Below are 24,243 nucleotides of genomic sequence, written 5' to 3'. Positions count from 1 at the left end.
GGCAGCAAGATTCATGCTGTCTTGATATATAAGCGTGGTCCGTCTTGGATGCTTTGATGCTCTTCTCCCGCAGTTCTGAGACACCAAACGACACGCCCAAGACCCACGCTCGCTGTCCTGGTCGACGCCTCTACGCCTCCTCCTCCTGCTCCTGTGACAAGGCAAACAAAGCCCGGCGTTCATTTCCAGTCCCTCCACGTCTCATCTACATCTCTACCTAGCCGAGTGTCTCCAGAGCGCGTTCCTCGTGCTGAACCGCGCCCCTGCGACCTTCCTCTCCACGACATCGCATCGCACCTACCTCTGTCGCACCTTCCCCAGACGCCACCATGGCTGCCAACGACTATTACAACACCTCCTATCCCCCGCCGAATAGCCAACCGCACGGCAAAGCAGACGCCCCGCTGCCCCCAATACCCAACGCGCAGCACGCCGTCTCGCCCATCTCCTCCTCGCCCTTCAATGACAATACGTACCCGCCCTACCCCAGCACCACACACAGCTCGGGCGCGCTAGACGGCTACCCCGTCAATACTTCCTACTCCAACACTTCCTACAACCCACCCTCGCAATACGACTCGACCTCATATCTCAACGACCCTCCGCACCGGTACGACCCCCCGGCGGGCCGCCACCCAGACCCGTTTGCAGATCAGAACGCAATACCGTTGCAGAGCCAGCTGAAGATGGACAGTAGGAGTCCGACGCGGTACGATGGTGATCCGGAGAGGTTTGGGGCGGGGGTGGAGAGGAAGAAAAAGAAGAAGAAGGGCTGGTTTAGTGGGAGGGTGACGTGGGTCGTCTATATCTTGACAACAGTGCAGATAGGCGTCTTTGTGGGCGAGTTGATTAAGAATGGTATGTCTAGCAATAACACCCAAATTTCAGTCTCTAAGAGTCCAAGAGGAGAAACGGGATCAGTTGGGATATGGGCAACGAAGATGGAACGGAAGGCTAACGAGTATTGCAGGCATCCTGACAGGCTCCCCCATTCAAACGAAGCCAAACTTCAACATCATGATCGGGCCCTCCCCTTACGTCCTGATCAACATGGGCGCCCGCTTCACTCCCTGCATGCACAACATCAAGCAAGTCATCGAAGCCGACGTGCAGGCTTGGCCTTGCCCCAACACCACATCACTCGACCCGGGCACTTTGACCTGCTCCCTCAGCGAGCTCTGCGGCATGAGCGGCGGCGTCCCGGACCAATCTGGCATAACAGACTTCAGAGATAGGAGTAAAGAGCCTAACCAGTGGTGGCGCTTCATCGTCCCGATATTCTTGCATGCGGGGATTATTCATATTGGCTTTAATATGTTACTACAGTTGACGCTAGGGCGAGACATGGAGAAAGAGATTGGACCTCTCCGCTTCAGCGTTGTATACTTCAGCGCCGGAATCTTCGGCTTCGTGCTGGGTGGCAACTACGCCGCGGACGGTATTACCTCTGTCGGCGCATCAGGCTCCCTCTTCGGCGTCCTCGCCCTCACGCTCCTCGACCTCTGCTACAACTGGAGCACACGCCGCTCTCCGGTCAAGGATCTACTCTTTCTCCTCCTCGACGTGGCGATAGCATTCGTCCTCGGCCTCCTCCCTGGTCTGGACAATTTCTCTCATATCGGCGGTTTCCTCATGGGCCTTGTCCTAGGTATCTGTCTGCTGCACTCCCCACAATCTCTCCGCGAACGTACAGGCCACGACGAGCCGCCGTACGCGACGGTCGACACGCAACCTCTTGCCCCCACGGCCTCGGAGAGCAAATTCAACATGCAGAAGTTTGCCAGGGCGCCCGTGGGTTTCTTCAAGGGCAGGAAGCCGCTTTGGTGGGTCTGGTGGCTTGTCCGTGTGGGAGGGCTGGTAGCAGCGTTTATAGGTTTCATCCTGCTTCTGAAGAACTTTTATGAGTGGAGGAATACGTGCAAATGGTGCAAACATTTGACTTGTTTGGTAAGTTCACATTCTCTAATTCGACTTGCACCAGTTGCTAACGAGTATACAGCCTATCAAGACGAATGGTGTCGAGTGGTGCGATATTGGCGGCCTCAACTTGACGAAGAGTAGTGGGACTACGAAGCGTGGGCTAGGACCCGTCGATATGCTGCAGCTCACGGCCGAGGCTATGGGGATGATGTAAAAAGCGGGACCGTTGTGTTTGTTGCACTACATATGATTGCGAGCTTTTTGATTGATTGGGGACATGATCATCATTGATACCATTGCTTTTGTCGGGCATGACTATGGGCATGACTACATCGAATGTAAAAAGGGGTGTGAGTCTAATCTACCCTAATCGTCATGCAGAAAGAGAAAGAGAAGGATGCAGATTTGTCGCCGTTAGTGGTGAAATGAAAGTCATCAAACCCTCCCAGTGCCGTATCGTCCATACTCGATGAACTTTTTCTACCTTAACACCACTTCCGTTGAAGTTTCCATCACTAGTCGTATCCAGTAGTCCGTCACATACACATGCTCGTAGGGCGCAGAATCTACCACTGCGACGCATACTTGTCCTTAGCCGGACCACCAATAACCACCGCGGTCTGCACAGGCTCCTTCCAATCCGGCGGCTTCGTAACCATGTACTGCAGATACGACGCAACCGGCGGCTTATAACGCTCCAGACGGTCCTTCTCGTGGTTGAGAATCATGACCGTCGGGTTGTTGAGGTGATCCGGACGAACCATCTCCTCGACCCCTAGGAAACCACCTGAAAGGCGGTCGAGAAATATGTTGTAGTCTTCCGCCTTGTTGATCTGGCACTTTGCGCCACGGGACTCGCAGTGGCCCATGAGTGCTGTGGCCGACTTGAAGTACTTGAGGCATGTGGGGCATTTCATGCGCGTGATGCGGTGGTCGCCTAGGATGTGCGTGTTGAGATCGGCGGCGGTGCCAAAGGTTTGCCTGGTGATGCATTAGAACGGTCATATTGGTCAAGGAATGGGGAAGTTGGTTGTAGGTTAGGTTACTACTCACTCGCAGATGAAGGGACAATTGTACATGTTGATGACTGAGTTGTAGAAGCGCTCTGGATTCCAGTCGCTGCTCATAGGATCCCAGAATCGCGTACTCATAATATTGAATCCGTAGGATTGCTCCATTGCCTCGTCGTGGGCGGCAATGGAGAACTCGCTTGGAGCAGGAGTGGGTTTTGCGTTGGGGAAGAGCACAGTGGTGGCGGATTTTCCGTTGCGATTACCCCAGACCTTGGGCTGACGATTTCTCTGGCCCGTAAAGATTTGGGGGGATAAGCCTTCGTGAGTGGAGTGGCCGGTCATAGAGCCAGCTAGAGAAGTTGCTTGGAAGTGAGAACCGACCACAGTGCTAGACTCGGACCCATCGCTCAACGACATTGCACCGAGCGTAGATGCAACCCTAGAGCATGCATCGCCCACATTTCGGGAAGAGGGAAGAGGTGGGTAGGGACCTACAAACGCGGGGTTCAGAGGAGTGTCCGGGGGAGTGTCAGGTTTGAGAGCCTCAAACTTCACATCCTCTATATCCTCATCCGCATCAAGAGCATCATCCTCAAGCTCAACGCCACCCTCTTGTTCATAGTCCAGGGTTGCATCAAACTTGGACGTCTTTTGCATGAAGCGTTCGTATGCTGGTCCGGCCTTCAGCAACTCTGTGATAAGATGCTTGTGGACAATATGGCCTTGGAATTGCGAGGCGGAGATGACGTCGCAGTGTCCAAATTCGAGATGCTCCATGAAGAGACAGGCGCGGTAGAAAGACTTATGGCATCCAATGCAGGTGAGCTTTTGGTCAATCTTGTGGTTCTAGCGTTTGTCAGTGACAGTATGTGTGGTGAGGCTGGATGACCCACGAGCTCGATGTGGCGCCGCAGGCCTGAATCCGACTTGAACTCATCACCGCAGACTCGACACGCCTTGTCGTGCTCCTCGGGGCGAGTGATCTTATGCTGTATGTAGTCATCGTAGGAGTCGAAGTCTTCGTTGCACTTGTGGCAGTATTCGTGCTCATCGGAGTGCTTCTTGTGGCTCCTCATAGCCTTCTCGGTTTCGAAAGACATGTCGCAGTCCTTGTACGTGCACTTGACGCGCCGGATGGGCTCGAGTTTCGTGGGCATATTGGGCTACGCTGTTTTCGACGGTAATGTTGGTGGGTTTGGGCAAATCTGATGGATTTACGATCTTGGTTGTTCTAGGAATTGGTCATCCCGTTCGAGAGGCTAATCAACCTGTGCCACAACTCCCTCTGAGAGGTGAGAAAATTGGAGTGTGGATGACTTGCACGGCCTCACCTTAGCGAGTGATGGTGAAGTTTACAACGAGTGAAGGTACCACTAAGTCGATGCCGATTGATATTAATGATTAGTTGGTGGTAGAAACGAGCGGCCTACACGAGTGGTTGCAGGTGAGATTCGTGATCTTTGCGGGGGCCTAAGCCAAAGATCTTGGAGTGTAACAGAAGAAGGCTTAGTGAGTGTCAATTAAGATTAAAAGGTGAGGCAGCCTAGATATCCGAGGCGGCGTAAGGGTAGCTAGGCAGGCACGAGCGTGATCTGAGATCGAGGTGAAGGCCGCTTTCCATTTCTACTCTAATAGGCAAGAACTGTAACCTTGGAAACCTACGAAGTGGCTGAAGGCGGTACCTCGAGTACGTTAATGATAGTGTACGCAGGGGAAACGTTTGAACACACCGTAGGACACCCTTATGATTGAGCTCGGCATAAATTGGCTTCCGCTACGATGCTTGATGGCATGAAAACAAATTTTAAAACTACGTAACTGTGCGTAGAGAGCATTTAGTTCAAACTAGTGATTTCATGCCAACAGTCATTGACATCAAATTCGATAACAGCAATAAGCCACGAACAGCGGTCATCAGGTTTCGTAAATTATGATCCAAACGCTGATGATGAATATTTGATGACTGCATTGGTAGGAATCCAACCTCTAGAATCGCGAATATGGCAACCTAGATCATGGTCAGTGGTTGGATTACATAACGCAAAGGCGGCAACATACCATTTCCCCCTGAGAGTAATCTTTGCCCAATCACCCTTGTCATCTGTTTCCTTCTCGATTTTCGTGCTGAAACTGATTGCACTCATGATTCCGTCGCCAAACTTCTCATTCAGCACAGCCTTGTAAGCATAACCGTAGTTTTGCACAATCTCATAGAACCTATACACGAGCGGGTCTTTTGGAGGCATCTCCAAGGCTCTCCCTCGGTCCGGGAAGCCAGACAGTTGCGCCTCGAGCGTCTCGGCGGGGATGTCTAGGACTTCAGACAGCTTCTTGATGTCTTCGGAAGACGCCATTGCTTGGCCATAAAACAATGCGGCAATTGCAACCTCATCGCGTCCAACGTGCTTTGCAATGGCTTCAAAAGACAGATTCTTCTTCTTTTTAGCCTCAAAGAGGGTTGGCGAGGATGGTGGCAGCCGAGGGATGAGATCCTCCTAAAGCTACGTTAGTATTGGCCAATGTATATTTGAGTTGTCCTTACCTGTAGAGTAGCAATGGGGAATTTCGACATGGCAGCAGGAGTTGAGTGGAGATAGCGGGAGGCTGTACAGGCTGATGCAGGTCGTGCTATGGAAGATGCGACGGGAACGATTGCACGGGAGGTCAATCGAGCAGAGAGAGCAAGACGAGGAACAAAGGCCATAACTGCAGGAAAGGAGCGGGTAATTATAGGATATTTACAGCTATTGCACTGCGTATTGCTAATAGAGATAAGGTGAGGAGCTCAAGAAGCTCTAAGCTGCCGTTGGTAGTGCCCGAGACCTATCATACGTCATTCAACTGCGCGGTCGCTTTTATGGTCCATCGGCCCGGCACCACCATGTCTATCAACTGCTCCAGGCCTCTCGACGAAGTGGTAATCATCTCCGCGGCAGTCCCACTTGCGGCAAAACTTCGCTGACGTTTATCGGAGTGTGGCAGACGGGGTTTCAGTTCGAGAAGCGCCAAATGAGGGGTAATGAGGGGCAAGCGATGGAACCGGTATCTTTAGTGTTACAAAAGTCAACAAAGAAGGGTACAAGATTAAAATCCAACATTGATATATGCTTTGCAACGCTAGATATTCAATAGACTGCCTTGAACGTGGCCGCGCAATCACCCTCTTGGCAATTCAATGGCCCTGGTTTCAAGCTGAGGCGATGACGCGGGGTCAAGCCGAGCACCTCGTGCTTCAGCTCGTAACTTCACCAACACCACCACCACCACTCCGCATACTCGACAGTGACTTGGAGCTGCGTGTCTGGCACAATGTCCAATCGCCGAGACGATGATTTGGCCTACGGAGATTATCATGGTCAAGAAGGCGGAGGCGGAGAGGGAGATCGTGGGCTGATAGGCGACGTGGGTAGGCGGTTCTTTGGCGGCAAGAAAGAGGTGAGTGCTCTCTCAGTGATACGCCATGTTGTCATTGTGCCCCCTGTCTTGCATTGCACTCTTCGAAGCCTGAAACAGGTCCACTCGAATAGTCATAGCGCTCGGTGCCTCCGTCATATTGATGCCCTAGCCTGTGTATCCTTGCCGCCCTCAAGCCTCTCTCAACTCCAAGAACATAGCCTTGAAGCAGACTCAGACTAACAAGGCATTTACAGAACACTCAGCAGCAGCAATCTTCCTCGAATCAAGGCGGCGGCATGTCGTTCTTCAACAAGCTCCATGATCCTCTCCACGGCTTCGTCTCCGACCTCAAGGACGCAATCTCAGGAAAAGAGGATTCGCAGAACAAGCCTCCTCATGGCGGAGTTGAACAGCAAGGAGGACAGGCGCCGCAGCCAGGTCAGGAATACCATAGTGAACATCGATTCCTGAGCTTCGCGCCCGAACGGCATGGCAACGAGACCAAGTGGTACGTTGATGGATGCTCTTATATGTATGCGGTAAGCCTGGCATTGGAGCGTGCCAAAGAGTCCATATGGATCTTGGATTGGTGGCTCTCCCCTGAGCTGTACCTGCGACGCCCTCCAGCGAAGAACCAGCAGTATCGACTTGACCGAATGCTGCACGCTGCAGCAGAGCGCGGTGTTAAGGTCAATATCATTGTATACAAGGAGGTGACCCAAGCTTTGACTCGTAAGTTGCTGAATCCAACATTACCCAACTATCTTCATTCTCTCCTACCGAGCTCTACCGACAGGTTCACCCATAGCCTCACTCGACTTGGGCTAGATGTCATCTTCAAATCGCTTGAAGTGTGGGAAGAGACAGACCCGCTGATTGCACCACCTATTACAGTCTCCTCAGCTCATACCAAGCACAATCTGGAAGAGCTTCACCCCAACATTGGCGTATTTCGACACCCCGATCATCTGCCAGATGCAGCAGTGCTGCAATCTTCGTTCTTGTCCTCGCTTCAGAACATGTCATTCACTCCAGCAAAGCTGGCACAACTCCCTGGAGATGGACTCAAGGCAATCTATGGAGCTCATAATGGAACAGTAATGTTCTGGGCACACCACGAGAAGCTTTGCCTTATCGATGGTCAAACCGCGTTCATGGGAGGTCTCGACCTCTGCTATGGCCGTTGGGACACCAACCAGCACGCAATTGCCGATGCGCATCCTGGAAACGTTGATAGGATAGTGTTTCCAGGCCAGGACTTCAACAACGCCCGAATGTTAGGTAAGACTATCTGCAACCCAGACCTAGTGTCGACATCTTCAGTAAGGTTTGCAATTTTCGACGGAGGATTGTAAAGACCCACGAAGATATCTACACTACAGGGTGCCACAGTCATTCTTAATCAGAGTGGCAGTAAACGTGGTTTTAGGGACGATGCTAACGTGGGGATAGATTTCAACGATGTCACCAACTGGGAGAACAACAAGCTCGACAGAACAGAAAGCTCTCGCATGGGCTGGTCTGATGTTGCACTCTGTCTAGGTGGCCCCGTAGTACAAGATCTCCGCACCCACTTTGCACAACGCTGGAACTTCATTTACGATGAGAAGTATAGCAAGAAAGCCACTAGGTACTCAAGAATACCTGACACAGGTAGCGGTGCTCAGCAGGGCGGGGTTTATCCGCCTCCATCTCAACAACGTGGGCTCGAAGGCGAGGAAGATGGTCAACGCGGATTTGGCGGCGACGAGGACGGTGAACGAGGGCTGTTCGGCCACGGCCACGGGGGAGGCCTGCGCCAGAAGCTGCAGAGCAAAATCAGCCAATATGGACATGAAGAAGGATCATATCAAGGCACTCAGCAGTCACATTCTGAACACAGCTCCCAGCAAGGTGGCGCGGACTGCCAAATTACACGCAGTTCTGCAAAATGGAGCCATAACCTGATCGCTACCGAGGTAAGCTATAATCCCTGAGCCGGAAAGTATCTAGCTAACGAACCATCTCAGCATTCGATTCAGAACGCCTACGTTGAGATCATACGTGACAGCAAGCACTTCGTCTACATTGAGAACCAGTTCTTCATCACCGCTACTGGTGAACAACAGAAGCCGATTAAGAACCAGATTGGCGCGGCCATGGTCGAGCGTATAATCCGAGCTGCTCGCAACGGTGAGAAATACAAGATGATGATTATGATCCCCGCTGTTCCAGCGTTCGCTGGCGACCTCAAGCTCGACGGTGCGCTGGGCACGCGAGCGATTATGGAGTTCCAATACGACTCGATAAACCGCGGTGGTCACTCTATCTACGAAGAAATCGCTCGAGCAGGTGTTAACCCAATGGACTACATCCGGTTCTATAATCTTCGCAGCTATGATCGCATCAACGGTAGTAAGGTCATGCGTGAGGCTGAAGAGCGCAGCGGCGTATCGTATACACAGGCCCAAGAGGGTTATGATGCGACGCACGACAACGCTCGGGACTATCAAGCTTATCGCCCGCCACCCACCGCCGAGTATGGTGTGTACGAGCTAGATGGCTCCTCTGGCGGCGCACCTGCGCAGAACCAGCAGTATGATGCCGGCCCGCAAAGCCAAGGCAACCCCAACGATTATGACCGCTATCAGCATGAAGCTGCCAAGATTGGGGGCCGACAAGGCCTTGGTGACGGACGCTGGGACACTGTTAGCGAGTGCTACATGCTTGGTGGGGAAGACATTCGCAATGTCCCTTGGGAAGGTGGAGCAATGGACGAGATGGACGCATTCGTCTCTGAGGAGCTTTACATTCACAGCAAGCTTCTGATTGCTGATGATCAAACCGTCATCTGCGGCTCGGCCAACCTCAATGACCGTTCCCAACTTGGGGACCACGACTCGGAGATCGCAGTCATTATCCGAGATCCAGATTCGATCGAGTCGTACATGGACGGACGACCATGGCGCGCATCTAAGTTTGCCTCTTCCCTGCGAAGAGAAATCTTCCGGAAGCATCTCGGCCTGCTCAAGCCTCAGGACATGGAGCATCCAGACCCGAACTACGAACCCGTCGGTATTCCGAATGTGTACGACTGGGGCTCGAATGAGGATAGACAGGTCGCAGATCCACTGTCGGACGAATTCCAGAATCTGTGGAACTGGCGCGCGAACACGAACACACAAGCCTTTGGCAAGTTGTTTCACCCAGTACCGAGCGATGAAGTTAGGAACTGGAAGCAATACGACGAGTACTATTCTAGATTCTTCGGGCAAGACGAGAAAGCCAAGGAGAACAAGAAGCCCAGCTTGTACAAGTGGGGCCATGTAGTTGCAGAGAACTTCAGCCAGGGTGAGCAGGGTGTGCGCGAGGTCAAGGAGGTATTGAGCACCATCAAGGGAACGCTTGTGGAGATGCCACTGCTTTTCTTGAAGGAGGAAGACATTGCGCAGGAAGGCATGGGACTAAATGCTATCACTGAGGAGCTGTATACTTAAGCTGGACAAGGAGCGCCATGGACGCTGAAATTGAATACAGTCTGAGGACTTCTGGTGGTTTTCCCGACAGTGGACGGAATACATGATGACACGACTCCACATGGACGATTTGATGCAATCATAATGAAACACAAAAGAAGTCCAAATGTGAACTCTCTTCACTAATAAGGAAGTGTTCCTGACTAGCATCATGCGCGCGTGATGCTACTGGCTGCAGCTAGCCTTGGCGCAGGTGCATCTCCCCCGATCCCCGTTGAACATGTTGAGTGGCCTAGATTATCACCAAACATCGTCGCGAGCTTGCAATCGCTTCCCATGTGGACCAATGCCTCGTTTCACAGTCCGCAATGCCGTTATTGCAGTGAATATACTGCTCCTCACTGCCCTATTTGTTCATTTGAAGAATGAGTTATGGGACAAGCACTCCCCTACAGCGGACCTCGGTGGCCCATCACACATACCAGACGAGCTGCTAGACGATTACCAAACAGCCGCAACGTCACACGTTGATAGCGGGAAAACATTGAAGGTCAATTCCGGAGTCGAGTCGCGGAGAACGGCAGTCGTGGTCGCCAGCCAGGCCTCTGAAAACGCGACATGGCTCCACCAGTACTTCCCAGACTGGGAGAAGAACATCTACAGGGTAGACGATGCCAATGCGCCGCTCACGGTGCCGAAGAACAAGGGAAGAGAGAGTATGGTGTACCTGACGTACGTGCCTTCCACCTCGCCGCGTCACTAGATCATGAGCTAACATGGGACGTCGACTAGCTACATAATAGACCATTACGACGCTTTGCCTGACAACGTACTCTTCATTCATCCCAACCGCTACCAATGGCACAATGACGACCCCGACTACGATGGCCTCCCTATGCTGCGGCACTTCCAGATACCCTATCTCGAGAAAGAGGGCTACGTCAACATCCGCTGTGCCTGGCCGCTCGGTTGCCCTAACGAGATAAAACCGCTTGAGGAGGCAGGGGAGCACAGGGAGGCTGTGCATGCTGGGGGTGACTACAAGATGGCGTTCCAGCAGTTGTTTCCTGGGGTCAAGGTGCCCGAGTCTGTTGGCGTGAGCTGCTGTGCACAATTTGCCGCTACGAGGGAGAAGATTAGGGAGAGAAAGAAGAGCGATTATATACGTTACCGGGACTGGATCGTTGAGACAAAACTCGATGACAGTATCAGTGGACGGGTACTGGAATATTCGTGGCATAGTAAGTCCTCTGTCGTATCGCTTGGCGATTGCTCCTTGTACTACGGTGTGAGGCTCTGCTATAGCCTTTCGTTTTTGAGAAATTTGAGCATGTACTGACTCCCGCAGTGATCTTTGGCAAGAAACCGGTACACTGTCCATCTGCAAAAGAGTGTTACTGCAAGGTCTTTGGCCTTTGCAAGCTCGACTGCGGAGACGCAGGAAGCTGCGAAGGGCGGTATACACTACCACGATATTCCAGCCTTCCTGTAGGTTGGCCCTTCATCGGCTGGGAAGGTGAAGACCGTCAAAGAGCGGCTCCTGAGGAATGAAATCAGCTCAGTGAACTTTATCGAACCAACCCTATAAGTTCCCATCGACCATGTGCACCTCATGGGATACTCTCGCACTGTTACATTCCACGCCCTGCTCGGAAACCATCATCCGCGTTGTGGAAAAGACTGGATATCGTCAAGCGACTACACGCAAGGTACGTGGGGTATGACTGCACTGTTCTTACTCCTCACAGCTATATGCAGCGCCATCTCGTCATCAATTTAGTACGCATTCGACACAAAATTGCCAACTCGCAACCGCTTCAACATTCAGCCTGCTCGTCGCCTACCGTTTCCGGCGGCTACTTTGATTAGAGTGTTGCTACTTGTTCTCAAAGTACATCCTCTTGGCGGACTAACATTTATCCTACTCGTGGGGTACCGCAAGCCATTGGTTAGGAGCCTGTGAAATACGCATATGGACTCCGCAGTAGAGTATGCATTCTATGCATGCCAATACTTCAGGAACGATTTCGCAAGAACACCCATCTCCCCGTTGGCATACTATTCGTCCATTCGAGGCATATCGTTGGGATCGAAATCTAATCGAGAAGGAGCAAGCCCAGGAGGGCAAAGGGCAAGCAGGCGTACAAGCCAAACCTAGTTTTAGAGCGGGGTTCTAAAACTGCACGTTCTCCGAACACTCCACGCCTCCATGCATGTGCATACACATGGCACACAGCATATGGAGTTTCGGTTCAGGGTCAGGCTGTGACTATGGCAGCTTCTGAAGGGCCAGATCGACGGGACGAGGCTGAGTAACACCATGATGCAGCATTGGAGGACTTTCTTTGCATGGTTGGACGAAAAGCTAAGCCAGATGAAAAGCGGGACGATCTGTTGGCAATCTATTGAGAAGACACGGCACGCGTCTCGCGGTTCCACGATATCAGCAAGTTTTCGTACACAAGGCTGAAACGCAGGAATACAGAATAGCCAGCGATGCGGCTCTGCTGTAATGATTGGCCAAAGCCCCACCAACCGCCAGAAAAGGCACACTAATTCCTCGAGTCAGCGGGGACTTTAGTCGTACCCTTTGTTTTAAATCCATCAGTTGATCGATCTGACCGGTCAAATAGTCCTCATCGGGCTACGCCAATGAACTGCAATTGATCTTCAATGCAGCAAAGCCTCACAAACCGCGCTTAAGAAAGCATTTCCAAATTGCTGCTTGTGTGAGGCACGCATTGGGGAGATTCTAGTGTCACCCACAAGATGCCCTTTATCCCTTGCATTAGCTAGGGCTTTCTTGGTTAATATGCTCGCAGAGCCGCAAGCATGCTAGCAGTCGGGTTGCAGGCTTACCGTTCACAGCAAAGCGGGACTACGTACGCATGATCATACTCCGCCTAGTTACTCCACTTGAGCCTCATTTGCCTCACAATAAGTTATTTCGGCTTTCCTGTCTGGCCTTCATGCCTTTGGCGTGCTGAAGTTATGCTCACGTGGTCACTAGCCTTCCATCCCAAGCTTCCTCCGTCCATTTTCTCCTCGAGCAACTATAACAGGGTCTCATGACGATTTCTCTAGATCGATTGCCGTTCGATATCCTCTTTCATATTGCATCGAGCCTGGAACCTGAGGCCATCATTCACCTTGGCCAGACATGTCGCCAGCTACATGCTCTGCTCAACGAAAGGACGCTTTGTCGGCGCGCAGTCGAAGTACGAAATGAGAGTTAAAACAACGAGGTTATCTCAAGCTGATACTGATTGCAGATTCACTATCCGCATACCGAGGAGGCTCGATTAGCACGAGCAGAAGATATTACGTACAAACAGGCATTAAGCGCCATTTACGACCGACGCCATGCCTTCTCCCACGCGTATCCTTTTTCAGCTCGTATACTTGGCCAAGGAAGTACCTTCCTATATCGTCAAGGGACAGTCTGTGTGTCAGAAGGCGATACTGTCCGCATTTCGGATGTGCATGCCCTATCTGATACCTGTCAACTTGATCTCCCTGCCATTATCCGACCTATACTGGAGTCGAATTTCGCGTCACCTGGACGCTTCAAGGTTTCTTTGCTTTACTATAGTGACGGCATTCTCGCTGCCCACGCAGTTGGTGGGAGCGAGGCTAACATTGACCATATTTTCGCTATCAGTACGGCTGCCCAACCACCCATTGGAGGGAGGGTCATTAGAGCCTTTCAAGTTGCATCAAGCACCAAACTCTTTGTCCGACACAACGCTCGATACCTTTATTACGGCACTCACAGTGGAATGGGCCACGATGATCACCACAAGTGGATAATTGACGGTATTTCTTTGGACAGAGATTTTCTATTACCTGACCGCAAACGACCTTTGCTGCTAGAAAACTTTCATGGCACTGATATTGGGTCTACCGTTGTATTTGAGATACACAATGACTTTTTCTACGCGGTATCCAACCAGGGAACCTTTGAGGTTGAAGAGATAGACTATACATCTTTCTATCATTGGGTCCGCTTTCCTGTCAACCAGCCACTTCCCGACTTCGTGGAGAAGAACGAGCGTCTTTACCGCCGCCAGCATAGGCAAGGGCCTATACACGATTCCTGGACTGATCTCACTTTGCAACTTGATGAGCGCACAAACGAAACGATGATCGTTGAGTCGCGGCGTGAGTGGGCGCAAGCATCCTCACGGCAGTCACGCACGTTCTACGTCACATCACTTGAGCTGGATGAAGCCCCCGTGTCTTCTCCCAGTGCAGAAAGCTCGGACGAACCACTTCTCCCCGACGATATTCTTGCTGGTCTCGTCGATTCAACAAACAACCCAAACTTCATGCGTACGCCGCGCCAGTATAGCTGGAGCCAGCATCCTGAGTTCTCGAAATCTGACGTTTCTCCACGGTCATTCATTCTAGCAAGGACCAAGCTCAGAGCGTACAATTACTCTTGCACGTCGTTCCTTGACCTGGTGGAAGACGAACGATGCTGCAATGATCCCTCGAGACCTCCTTGCCTGAGGCTAAGAATAGGGTCGCGGCGCGAAGCACCACTCGACATAGCACCATCAAATATAAGGGGCAAAGAGCGAGTTGACGAGATGGAACTAGACTTTGCCGACAAAACAGTCTACCGCCATTCTCCCATCCGCATGTGGCCACCCCCAGCATCTCGATGTCCCTGCTCAAAACGCTTACACGGTATAATCAACCCAACCCTTCCATATGGGCCGTCGCATACAAGAACGATTATCGGCGTGCTCGATGACCGTAGCTTGGTGTACATGGTCAAGCCTGGCCGTTCGTATGGCTCGAGTGATGACAAGGTAATGGGAACTATTGTACTTGTGGACTTTAGTCGCCCATTCAAGTCTCAAGACGCTGGACCAACATCCTCCGTCTCGATGTCAAGGATGGATAGTAAAATGGACGACGAGTTCAGTCCTGCTTCGTGGGAGTGGACACCCGGGCTCGAGAAGCGCTGTCAGAACGGGACATGCCGATGAGCCGCTGGGGAAAAAAGTGAGCGCATATCGATACGCATTTGGAAAAAGGGCATTTCGGTCAAAAAGAGTTGAGCCGCAAGCAAGGCAAGAAGGCAGTGTGCGTCCCACACTCCATTGTGCGCCCCTTTTTGCCTAGCTGCAGGCTTGTATTGCAACATGTACTAGGCCCTTAGTCCTGCATGCATGACCGGTGAGAGGGCGTCAAAAAAAGATTTACCCCCCGCGCAAGGCTGTGTTTTCAGTATCTGAGGGGCTTCTTCCCCCCAAAGATAAGGGTAATGGGGTCTTGAAGGGCGGGGCGTGTATCGACTTGTCAGAAAGATTTCTTTTTTCAACAAAGCATCTTTATCCTGAGAATTTAACGAACTTCAACGTCTTCATCTATGTTTTTTTCGGGGCATGTCATGCAATTATTCCTGTAGCCGAATGTGGATGTTCATGGGTACCGTACCTCGCGTAAGGCTGAACGTCGTATTCAACTGCCACTAATCCATAAAAATAAAATCTCGTTGAACTTTTGCCCTAGCGATATCGCAAGATAATGTAATTGTTTAAGGAAGAAGTATTTTCGTGACGAAATGACGTTCTCCCATAAGTAGCTACGCAGACGTGTATTGTTGTTGAGTCGGCAACTGAGTTACTTATGAATTTAGTTTTGGTTAACTACTTGGCCTAAATATACGGCAGTACGCCTCTTTAAATAGGATAACTGCATTCTAGCCTATTCTAACATAGAGCAGGACTCTAGAGAGTTTCAGGCAGAGTGTGTGAATGAAAGGGTAGAGTCCTAGGAAGCTACCTTTTGGCTATGTGGCTTTATTAGTAAATTATGAAATTTCAGGTCCTAAACGACGATACGATAGTCTACTAGCTGGGACTTGAATGAATGCGCCATTCTGGATTTCTTAATAAGCATCTTGCTCACGTGTGAAGGATACTACATGTTGTTCTAGAGGTAGAATGGCTTATGTGGCTTTCAAGGTTGTATATGGGAGGGATGGGGCAAGTGAAGGTGCAGGCATACTTTTTATTGATGAAAAGGTTTGTTTATTCATTGGTTGTGAGCACGGTACTAGGAGGGATGGATAGGTTGTGGATTGACTGATGGTTAGTAAGTTGATACTAGTGAATGTTTGTAGATGAGTAAAACGTAGTTTTTACGTGTTACAAGTCCTGGAAATGAGACCTAGACAAAAAGTGCTCTAATTGGCCCCGTCGAATTAGTCTGCAATGTGCCTTTTTGTGACTATTACCCGATGCTCGCGAAGTCAACGCGTGTCAACGACGTGAAGAATATGAAGTTCTTTTTCTAAAATTGACAAGGGAAGTGTACGTGAGCATGACAGTGGGTCGCGAGGGGCTACGGAAGTTCCCGAGCGAGACAAAGGAAGGATTTCGGACAATTTCTTGATTATCTATACTGTGCATATGCATGCATGGTGCCTCTAAAGATTGAACGACCCAGTCCGTGCCGCGTTAGGACCCGCTGAAAGAAAAGACGTATAGAGTTGGACTATCCTGTTGTAATGTGTTCGCCGCGTAACTCCCAGCTATGAAGGATATTGAATGCTTGAAAGTAATCGCTTGTGGGGAATAAGGAAGCCGTAATCACAAACGAGACGGTGTAAATATGTACAATAGAAGTGAAGTCATCCTTGCTGGCATGGATGAAGGGATGACGGAGGCGCTAACAGAAAGGATGTGCCACGTAGTCCAAGTGCCATAAAGGGCCCGTGCGAAATTGTTCCGAGGCATGTCGTGTAAAGTAAAGTGAGGCTCTCGTGATGTTCGAAGGATCTGATATCCGGACCCACTCTATTTGGGATGAAGGTAGTGTGATGGTGTGCAAAGCCGATTTTATCCGCAAAACCCTCGGAGAATCTCCATGCCATCGCCATAAGAGGATTTTGTGTCGAGGAAGACGATGGAGTGTGTTATAGACGGTCTGAAAGGGACACTAGAGTTCCATGTCCCCAATATCGCGCATAACGCAAGCCATTTGTGCCCTCTTGGCTGCTTCAGCGAGCAACACCGCCTGGTTGAGGTAGGTAGTAGTCTCAGCAGCAGTCTGGCCTGAGCCTGATCTGTTTGGCTGATAATCGAAGCTGGGGTGTCGTCGCACGGCCTGCATTCGCTGTTGTTCGTGGGGTTGCTGCGTTTGCTGGTTCAGCGAGCCATAGAACTGCTGCGGCTGGGGACTCGAGGATGGTGCAGGCATCGTTGCCGAGGCAATCGACGCTTGTGAGGCGAGACTTGAGGTGCTGCTATAGCTCGTTGCGTGTGAAGAAGATGAGGATTGGAGGGGAGCGAAGGCCGGTCGCCCGGTGGTTGCATAGGGTTGTTGCTGGGCTCTCGACATGTTGTGTATGACAGAGTTCTATACGTTTATAGAAGTGGACAAGGAGGAAGTATGGTTGCAGCGGGCGGTGGCTTGAGGCGAGTGGGTGCAGCAGGTTAAAAAGTAACGGTGGTGCAGCGGGCGGGTATCGGTCGATTACTCGGTAGCGGATAGTGGTCTCGTTAATATCCTTCGATCTGGCTCGCAACTTGGGCCCAGATATTGGCAGATAATGTCGGGAAAAGGCTGAAGTGGGGGGAGAAAGGTGGAAGAGTAGGAAGGAGTACAGGCAGAAAGAGAGAGGCACAGTGCAGGGCAGCATAGACAATCACTATCGGCGGGCTTTGAGCCGAGGCTTGTTTCGAATACGGCCGAATCTGAGTTTGTAAACGGTTTCGTCACTGCCACGGAAAATTGGCCGAGAAACAGCCCACGACTACTGACTGCTGCTGCTAGGCACTCGTCTCGAGACAAGGGCAGTTATACAGTCAATCCTAAAAATGCCAGTAAGGACCCCGTCCCCGTCGCGCCTTGCTCTAGGATGTTGTTGACTGACGTGTGCATAGCTGGTCCTCATATCAGGTCGCATCTGCCCCTCCCGTCGCGCAGCACAGAGCAATATCGCTAACCCATATCCCAGGCTTTCCCAGCGCGGGGAAGACGACGCGGGCAACCCAACTCAAGGACTATTTCGAGGCCAAAATTGCCAGCTCCAGCGCCGATGCTCGCGCCAGTCGACTAAAAGTGCACCTTATCAACGATCAGACCCTCGGCGTCTCTCGTAGTGTCTATCATACCGCCAGAGCCGAAAAGGATGCGCGCGCGGAAGAATATTCTGCCGTCAAAAGGGTGCTCTCGCGGGACGATGTTGTTATCGCGGATGGTATGAATTATATCAAAGGATTTAGATACCAGTTGTACTGCGAGGCCAAGGCGTTACAGACTCCGAGCTGCGTGGTCAGTACACACTGTTCATCTCGCCTCGTGTTCAGCTCGCTAACAGTCCTAGAGTTGCACATAGGAACGCCGGCCGAACGATGTCGCGAAAACAATAAGAAGCTCCTGGCCGATAAAGACAGCGATGGAGGATATGAAGAAGAAGACTTTGAGAACCTGATCTTCAGATACGAAGAGCCCAATGGCATGACAAGATGGGACAGCCCACTGTTCATCGCAGTCGAGGAAGACGAGACACCACCCAACGATCAGATATGGGACGCGCTCATAGGTAGTGACGGAAAGATGAAGGTTGTCAAGCCCAACCTGGCGACAGTGTTGGTACGTACCTCAGAAGTACTCCACCGTGGTCTCGACCACTAACGTCGAATAGAAACCGGCGACGGAGCAGAACTACCTCTACGAGCTCGACAAAACGACGTCCGATATTCTCGCACAGATAATGACGTACCAGAAAGACCACGCAGGTGAAGGAGGGGGTGAGATAGGAGTCCAGGATGTTGAGAAACCCATCGAGCTTCCTGCAACACCCATGACCCTCTCGCAGCTGCAGCGCATACGTCGTCAGTTCATTACGATGAACCGGTCACACAGCTTCTCCAAAGCTAGGATCAGGGAAGTCTTCGTCGACTACCTGAATGCTGAATTTCTGCGCTAGAGAAGTTGGTATTCGGAGCCGTATGCAGGGCCGATCTGGCATCAGACATGCCCCAGATGTACTTCAGCTGGCTATTCCTACCTACACTCTCCTGGAAACCGCTCGAATTCTTCCACTCTGCCGGACACCTGCCATGTTTCCACTCGCGGTTACCCACGGAGCTCGAGATGTACCGCACATGCAGTTCGGCCTTTGCTCGTCCAACAAGCATCGTCAGGACCATACTCCCGATTCTTTCCGACGTTACGATACATCTCAGCCGCATCTAGCATATTGGAACCAAGCGCTAGTGTGAGGATGTCCAGCTGTGCGCTCGAACGACATGGCGTGACCTGCGGAGAGTCGCCTGTTCGTCCACCCCGCAACTCCAAAAGTCCTTTGTAACCCGCCTTGCATGCACCCCAGCGTTCTAGACTCTGATACCAGCTCTGGGGTCCCCAAGTTGTCTCCAGCCAAATGGATTCCACAACAGTGGTGCGGATCCGCTCAATCATGGTGTGGGAACATCTGAAGGAGGCATGTGTGCACGTGGGACTGGGTTAGTGCATTGTACTAGTGTCCGATTCCATGAACAGCTTGCAACCACACCTGAAGTTCATTATGTATGGATGACGGTGTATATCTTCGCTTGCACAACTATCTCATTTCACGACTGATGTAGCGCATCGTTGATGGCTCTACACGTCACATCTGATCATCCAAAACATCCTATAGCGTATTCGCAGATCTCACCTCGAAATCGACGTGCCCTAGTACCCACCAGGACAACTCTCTTTCCCAGATCTAAGACAGTCGCATGCATAGTCATGCATAATCACGCAAAATCGCTTCCAATCCCTTCCCCTTGCCTATACCACCCCACACCTAACACGACGAGTCTCTCGACACGAAAACCGGGGGGTACAGTAATGCATTAGATCGGCCCACATTCCTCAAATGAAAAGAGCGCAGAGGCGCAATTCAGCGCTCCAGCTCTCATCCAGACTCGCTCCCCAATCGCACGCACCCTTGCGTAAGCTCCCCCCACACAACCTCCACGTGCGCCAACCCGCACAGCTTCGTATCCACACCTGCACTAAGCTAGATAGGGATAGTGAGCCCAAACTAAACTGCGGGTTGTGGAGGAGCAAACTTCCTTTGCCCCGAGGTAAGGCGCGCTGCGGGCAAATCAGCCGAGTCAAGTGTGTTCCTCTGAATGTGTGGAAAGGTTCTGTGCTGGAAACACAGTGACGGGCCGATTTGTAGATGCGTATGTGAAGGGAGGGATTAGCGAGAGAAGTACAGCATCGAATACGAAAATCACAAGAGGGAGAGAAGATGATAGGCCAGTCTATTGATGGGAACGCCGGCCGGTGCGGAGGAAACTCGGCGAACTATTTCATCATTGCTCCTCACTGCTGCTCCATCCATCCTTGTCACTTCAAAGTTTAAGTTATTATACAGTGAGGCAAACAAGCTTCGAAAAACCTTATTGCTTTTTTTCACACCCACTTCATCCTAGCCTAGCCCTGCTCATCATTATTTATTAGCTTTCAAGCTTTGCCCTTGAACTTACCGCTCAATGCTTGGCGATGGGATATCGCGGAATCTGGGGTGCATTGGTCCCCCCCTCCCGTTAGCCAAGAGAGCGGTTTCTTTCCGGACTAATAGACGCTCGCTTGTTGGTCAAGACGCTTTGTTGGCTAAAAATGGCGTCATGGCGTCTGGTCTCAGTTGGCGGCTCGGATGAGTACGGAAGTTAATGTGGATTGTGTGAGCCTGGGGTGCGTTTTGGTAATTGTGGGGGATGATTGTTTTAGCGTGTGCCGATCATGACAGAGGAAGGTTTGCACGTTTGCTTGCACAGTGGTTGTGTATTGTGTAGACGTGCGTGTATTTGCTAGAAGTTGATCCGAGAACAGGAATGACACATCGAAATACATAAGTAAATCTAACTCGTAAAACCAGGTTGAACTTTGCCAAAGCGCTCCACGCTGCTCCAAGACAACATCGCGTCTATCTCCAAAATTGCTCGACTCGCTCGTGCGAGAAGCGTGGTATCTCAGGGTGCTTGAAAAGAAAAATTGATCAAAGCGAAAGCGAAAGTGAAGCCACCCACATCCAAGCTCAACCCATCGACTCCACAGGACTCCAACAACTCTAAACCTTTCATACCGTCGTGATTTTGTATACCGTCATCGCGCATATTTTACAACCCGAAATTCCCATCTAGTCCCATATCCGGGATCATGATACCGGTGTACAATCTATCGCTACCGGGTGTCGATCCATAGTCGCAAGTACCGCTGCCAAACTCCTCACAACTCGTCAAGCTCTCGTCGCTGAAACTAAGAACACTTTGTGGTGGCGGCGCTTGCTCGTTGCCACTGCCCCAGTTCCAGACGTTCGGGGACCAGGTAACATTACTATCCCCGCTGGCGGAAAGAGGAGCGACGTCGACGAGTGCGTCTGCTGGTGTGCCACCGTATATGGTATCGTATATGTTTGTCTGGCCATTATCAAGTGACGAGAGGAGGCGCTCCCAGTCGGACGTTGAGACTTCACTCTTCACGCCGTGGGTAGCTTGAAGAGCATAGCTAGCCAAAGGATCCGTCGCGAACGAGAGGTAGTCGATGTTACGGTGTTGGTTATTTGACTGGCTTGGACGACGCTTGTTTGGCATAGTGAAGGATGCGCGGTGCGACAGCGGGCTGAGAGTTGGTTCCGAGCGGGCAATAGGTGGTTCCGAGCGAATGGACGACAGGCTTGTTGATGACGGGTTAGCGTGCACGCCCATGTTGGGCGAGATGGCAGGCAAGGTTGCGCGGCGGGGCTCCTGGGCTTCTTGACGAGCCTTTATGGCACTGGGAGAGAAGCGAGCGGCGATGGCTTTGAGAGACTTCTGGGTTGCTCGGAAGGTGTCCATTGGTGCTCCCATGTTGCCATCAGAGTTGTGACGGGACAAGGGAGGCGCGGGCATCTGCTCCACACGTGGGATAGCAACCATAGAGCAACCGACCCTACGGAACTCGGTGAATCCAGCTGCACTGCCGCCCTCGAGCATGTCCATGACGGAACAGACGAGGCGGTTAGAATCCTTTATGAGCTTTCCATCGCGAGCCAGATTCAAGGTCTGGAAGAGAAGACCAAAGCCAGCCTGTACGAGCACCTCATTACGGTTGATGCAGAATGAGAAGCTGAGTTTGCGCTCATCCAACAGCTGGACGATCTGAACGATGTGTTTGCAGGCGTCGCCCACAGCTACTACAGCTGACGAGCTCTTGTCGCCAAGGTTGGCAACAACAACTGGACGGTATATAAGCGACCGAATATGGTGATAAGCCAGGGACTAGTCGTTTGTTAGTGCTTTGACATCTATGATGTATCGAGTAACACATACCAGAATAGGTGATCTGCTGCTGGTCACATTGGTGCTCGGCTTGTCTTGGGCAAAGGTCAACTTGAGGTGGGGAGCGAGGTTGGTCTGCCAGTCTTCGAGCTCGTCGGCAAGAGATGCTACGGTGCGGAACGAGATCTCATGTGATGCCGACGCCGGATATAGGTCGGTAAGAACCTTCGACAGGATACGCGACATGCGGAACAGTGCCAGGGCACTTGAGAGTTTAGTATACTCCCCGGGTAGGGTGGGTAGGAATCCCTTTTCGGTGACGTATTCATCATCAGCATCTACCGGGTACTCGCAGTGCACATCTTCCTCTCTGATGAGCTTAGGGAGGCCGAGGTGAGCAGCAGACAGGCTGTGGTAGGTCAGCAATGCGATGGTAGTCGTTGACTTTGAGTACTCACCAGTCGACAGTGTATAGCGACCAGAAGACCTTCTTCCTCGTCTCACTGGTCAGTGCACCAAGCGCAAAGCGCTTTTGGGACTGATGCAAGCCAAGGCGCTGTGACAGACCGACAGCTAGGCCCTTATACTTGAGTAGTCGAGAATAGTCAGCCTTGAGCAGGCAAAAGATCTGGGCAAGGACAAGGCATTGCAGGGTTGAGACGTCATTATCCATCAGGAAGCTCTCGATGGCACTCTGCCACTGGGCCTCAAATGAATCGACGTCTTGACCGTCGCGAGGCTTGTAAGGTGTCAGTAACATGTCATAATGTGTGGTGAAGAAGGGGAAGCATACATCGCTTGACAGGGCAGCAATGCCAAAGACAAGGTTGAGTTTGGCGATTGACTTCTTGTCATGCATAGTTTCGGGACTCGCGACATATTGCTCGTACAGCGACAGGAAAGTCGGGCGATGAAAAACGGGAAATAGAGGCGCCCACTCCTGGAAAAAGATGTTAATCATCTGGTCAGAGACCAGACGAGGAGGAGCCTTGAACGACACGATGCGCTTGGGGGCATTTGGAGTAGAAGCTTTCGCTCCTGCCCCGAAGAAGGCGTCCGAGTTGATAGTAGTAGACAGCCTGCCCGTCTCTTGGGCTTTTTGCTTGAATGCCTCTGCAAATGGATGGTCAGCTTTCGCACACGATGGCCAAGTGGGGATGAGAGATCATACCAACGAGTGTACGTCCACTCGAGCTGCCCACAAAGTACGAATCATCGTTGGCATCGTCGAGCAGGAGTGGCGTCTGCTGTACTTTGAATGTCTCGTCTTTCTCTTGTGAGTCTTCTCTAGTTTCTGTAGAAGTTGGCGAATGTATCGACGGTCGTCGCATAGCTGAATTTGCAGATGGCGAATGAGAGTGCATTCGCGAAAGCATGTCGATCTTCTCGTCCTTCTCGTCAAGCAGTTCCTTGAGCTCACGCACTTCTGCCTCTAGTACTCGCACTCGCTCCTCTAACGACTCGGTGTATCCTCGAGGGAAAGCACGACGGCTGAGCTTGTCGCTAGTCTTGCACTCGAAGCCCACATTGGTGCATTGGGTGCAGCTGGGCCTGATGCCGTCGCAGCGTATCTTCTTGGAGCGACACCGGTCGCATGCTTGGGCAATGCGGGCCTGGCAGTTTGAGCCGACTTTGATAACTTTCATGGGTAGAATTCCAGGCATTGTGGCGGTAATTTGCTATGCGTTGGTCGAGTGTGTAGTTCGTTTCGTTTCGGGCCCTGAGGGCTATGAGTGACAGGGTATGTCACGTTCTGTCACCATGCGGATGGATAGGCGGTACTCAATAGCGATGGTCTCTCACGGTCCTTTTTGGGAGAAGTTTGACGGGGTGATGAATTCGGCACAGTGTGTGTAGTCAGTCGTTGTGACCGTGTCGAAGTAGTGGAACAGAAGCGGGCAGGGCGGGTGCATAAGGACCACGACGAGGTAGAAAAGGGTGTGCGGAAGAATGGGGACGGGCTGGGGCAGCAGCATGTAAGCAGCAGCGCGTCTACCCTGGTCCTTGTCCGGGGTCGCTGCTGTGGGCGGGCTTGCGGGGGTGGCATGGCATGGGATGGCCACGCCCTGGCAGGCGCCATCCACCGCTAAGGAAGGAACGCACGTCGCCGATGCTTTTTCGTCCACTGCTCGCCACTAATCCGCATCCGTGCACACGATCAGCATTGCGGGGGATGACCTG

The 24,243-nt window shown here is 51.7% G+C and overlaps 9 protein-coding genes across 9 annotated transcripts; 5 read left to right on the top strand and 4 right to left on the bottom strand.

Annotated features, from left to right (window-relative positions):
- Positions 1–329: 329 nt before the first annotated feature.
- On the top strand, positions 330–2,134 carry K460DRAFT_275412 (rhomboid family membrane protein-like protein; the record flags this gene model as incomplete). The annotated part of the gene is made up of 3 exons (XM_040928042.1): positions 330–858; positions 971–1,947; positions 2,000–2,134. The coding sequence occupies 3 exons, from the start codon at positions 330–332 to the stop codon at positions 2,132–2,134; spliced, it is 1,641 nt and encodes a 546-aa protein (XP_040791879.1).
- A 352-nt stretch (positions 2,135–2,486) lies between these two features.
- On the bottom strand, positions 2,487–4,090 carry K460DRAFT_354178 (uncharacterized protein; the record flags this gene model as incomplete). Its single annotated transcript, XM_040931764.1, has 3 exons — positions 2,487–2,901; positions 2,974–3,779; positions 3,827–4,090. 3 exons carry the CDS (start codon positions 4,088–4,090, stop codon positions 2,487–2,489), a joined length of 1,485 nt encoding a protein of 494 aa, XP_040791878.1.
- Positions 4,091–4,622: 532 nt separating this feature from the next.
- On the bottom strand, positions 4,623–5,989 carry K460DRAFT_305332 (Cyanase). Its single transcript, XM_040930003.1, has 3 exons — positions 5,476–5,989; positions 4,992–5,428; positions 4,623–4,941 (listed from the first exon to the last, which is right to left on the bottom strand). Exons 1-3 carry the CDS (start codon positions 5,635–5,637, stop codon positions 4,920–4,922), a joined length of 621 nt encoding a protein of 206 aa, XP_040791877.1. The 5' UTR covers positions 5,638–5,989; the 3' UTR covers positions 4,623–4,919.
- A 253-nt stretch (positions 5,990–6,242) lies between these two features.
- Positions 6,243–9,805, top strand: K460DRAFT_278365 (phospholipase D/nuclease; the record flags this gene model as incomplete). Its single annotated transcript, XM_040928246.1, has 4 exons — positions 6,243–6,368; positions 6,584–7,610; positions 7,782–8,287; positions 8,339–9,805. The coding sequence occupies 4 exons, from the start codon at positions 6,243–6,245 to the stop codon at positions 9,803–9,805; spliced, it is 3,126 nt and encodes a 1,041-aa protein (XP_040791876.1).
- Positions 9,806–10,088: 283 nt separating this feature from the next.
- On the top strand, positions 10,089–11,614 carry K460DRAFT_365203 (uncharacterized protein). Its single transcript, XM_040933139.1, has 4 exons — positions 10,089–10,516; positions 10,577–11,025; positions 11,133–11,493; positions 11,543–11,614. Exons 1-3 carry the CDS (start codon positions 10,131–10,133, stop codon positions 11,333–11,335), a joined length of 1,038 nt encoding a protein of 345 aa, XP_040791875.1. The 5' UTR covers positions 10,089–10,130; the 3' UTR covers positions 11,336–11,493; positions 11,543–11,614.
- Positions 11,615–12,852: 1,238 nt separating this feature from the next.
- K460DRAFT_280091 (uncharacterized protein) lies at positions 12,853–14,781 on the top strand (the record flags this gene model as incomplete). The annotated part of the gene is made up of 2 exons (XM_040928380.1): positions 12,853–13,002; positions 13,057–14,781. 2 exons carry the CDS (start codon positions 12,853–12,855, stop codon positions 14,779–14,781), a joined length of 1,875 nt encoding a protein of 624 aa, XP_040791874.1.
- Positions 14,782–16,296: 1,515 nt separating this feature from the next.
- K460DRAFT_365200 (uncharacterized protein) lies at positions 16,297–17,236 on the bottom strand. Its single transcript, XM_040933138.1, has one exon. It carries the CDS (start codon positions 17,138–17,140, stop codon positions 16,739–16,741), a length of 402 nt encoding a protein of 133 aa, XP_040791873.1. The 5' UTR covers positions 17,141–17,236; the 3' UTR covers positions 16,297–16,738.
- A 144-nt stretch (positions 17,237–17,380) lies between these two features.
- On the top strand, positions 17,381–18,809 carry K460DRAFT_88676 (chromatin associated protein KTI12). The gene is made up of 5 exons (XM_040938779.1): positions 17,381–17,625; positions 17,686–17,701; positions 17,760–18,076; positions 18,131–18,397; positions 18,450–18,809. The coding sequence occupies exons 1-5, from the start codon at positions 17,620–17,622 to the stop codon at positions 18,732–18,734; spliced, it is 891 nt and encodes a 296-aa protein (XP_040791872.1). The 5' UTR covers positions 17,381–17,619; the 3' UTR covers positions 18,735–18,809.
- A 1,754-nt stretch (positions 18,810–20,563) lies between these two features.
- Positions 20,564–24,149, bottom strand: K460DRAFT_305313 (uncharacterized protein). The gene is made up of 5 exons (XM_040930002.1): positions 23,234–24,149; positions 22,856–23,175; positions 22,521–22,801; positions 22,114–22,471; positions 20,564–22,062 (listed from the first exon to the last, which is right to left on the bottom strand). The coding sequence occupies exons 1-5, from the start codon at positions 23,724–23,726 to the stop codon at positions 20,923–20,925; spliced, it is 2,592 nt and encodes an 863-aa protein (XP_040791871.1). The 5' UTR covers positions 23,727–24,149; the 3' UTR covers positions 20,564–20,922.
- Positions 24,150–24,243: the final 94 nt, after the last annotated feature.

The sequence above is a fragment of the Cucurbitaria berberidis genome (assembly GCF_010015615.1).
Source record: "Cucurbitaria berberidis CBS 394.84 unplaced genomic scaffold K460scaffold_2, whole genome shotgun sequence".
NCBI lineage: Eukaryota > Fungi > Ascomycota > Dothideomycetes > Pleosporales > Cucurbitariaceae > Cucurbitaria > Cucurbitaria berberidis.
This window is presented reverse-complemented; position numbering and strand designations above follow the sequence as displayed.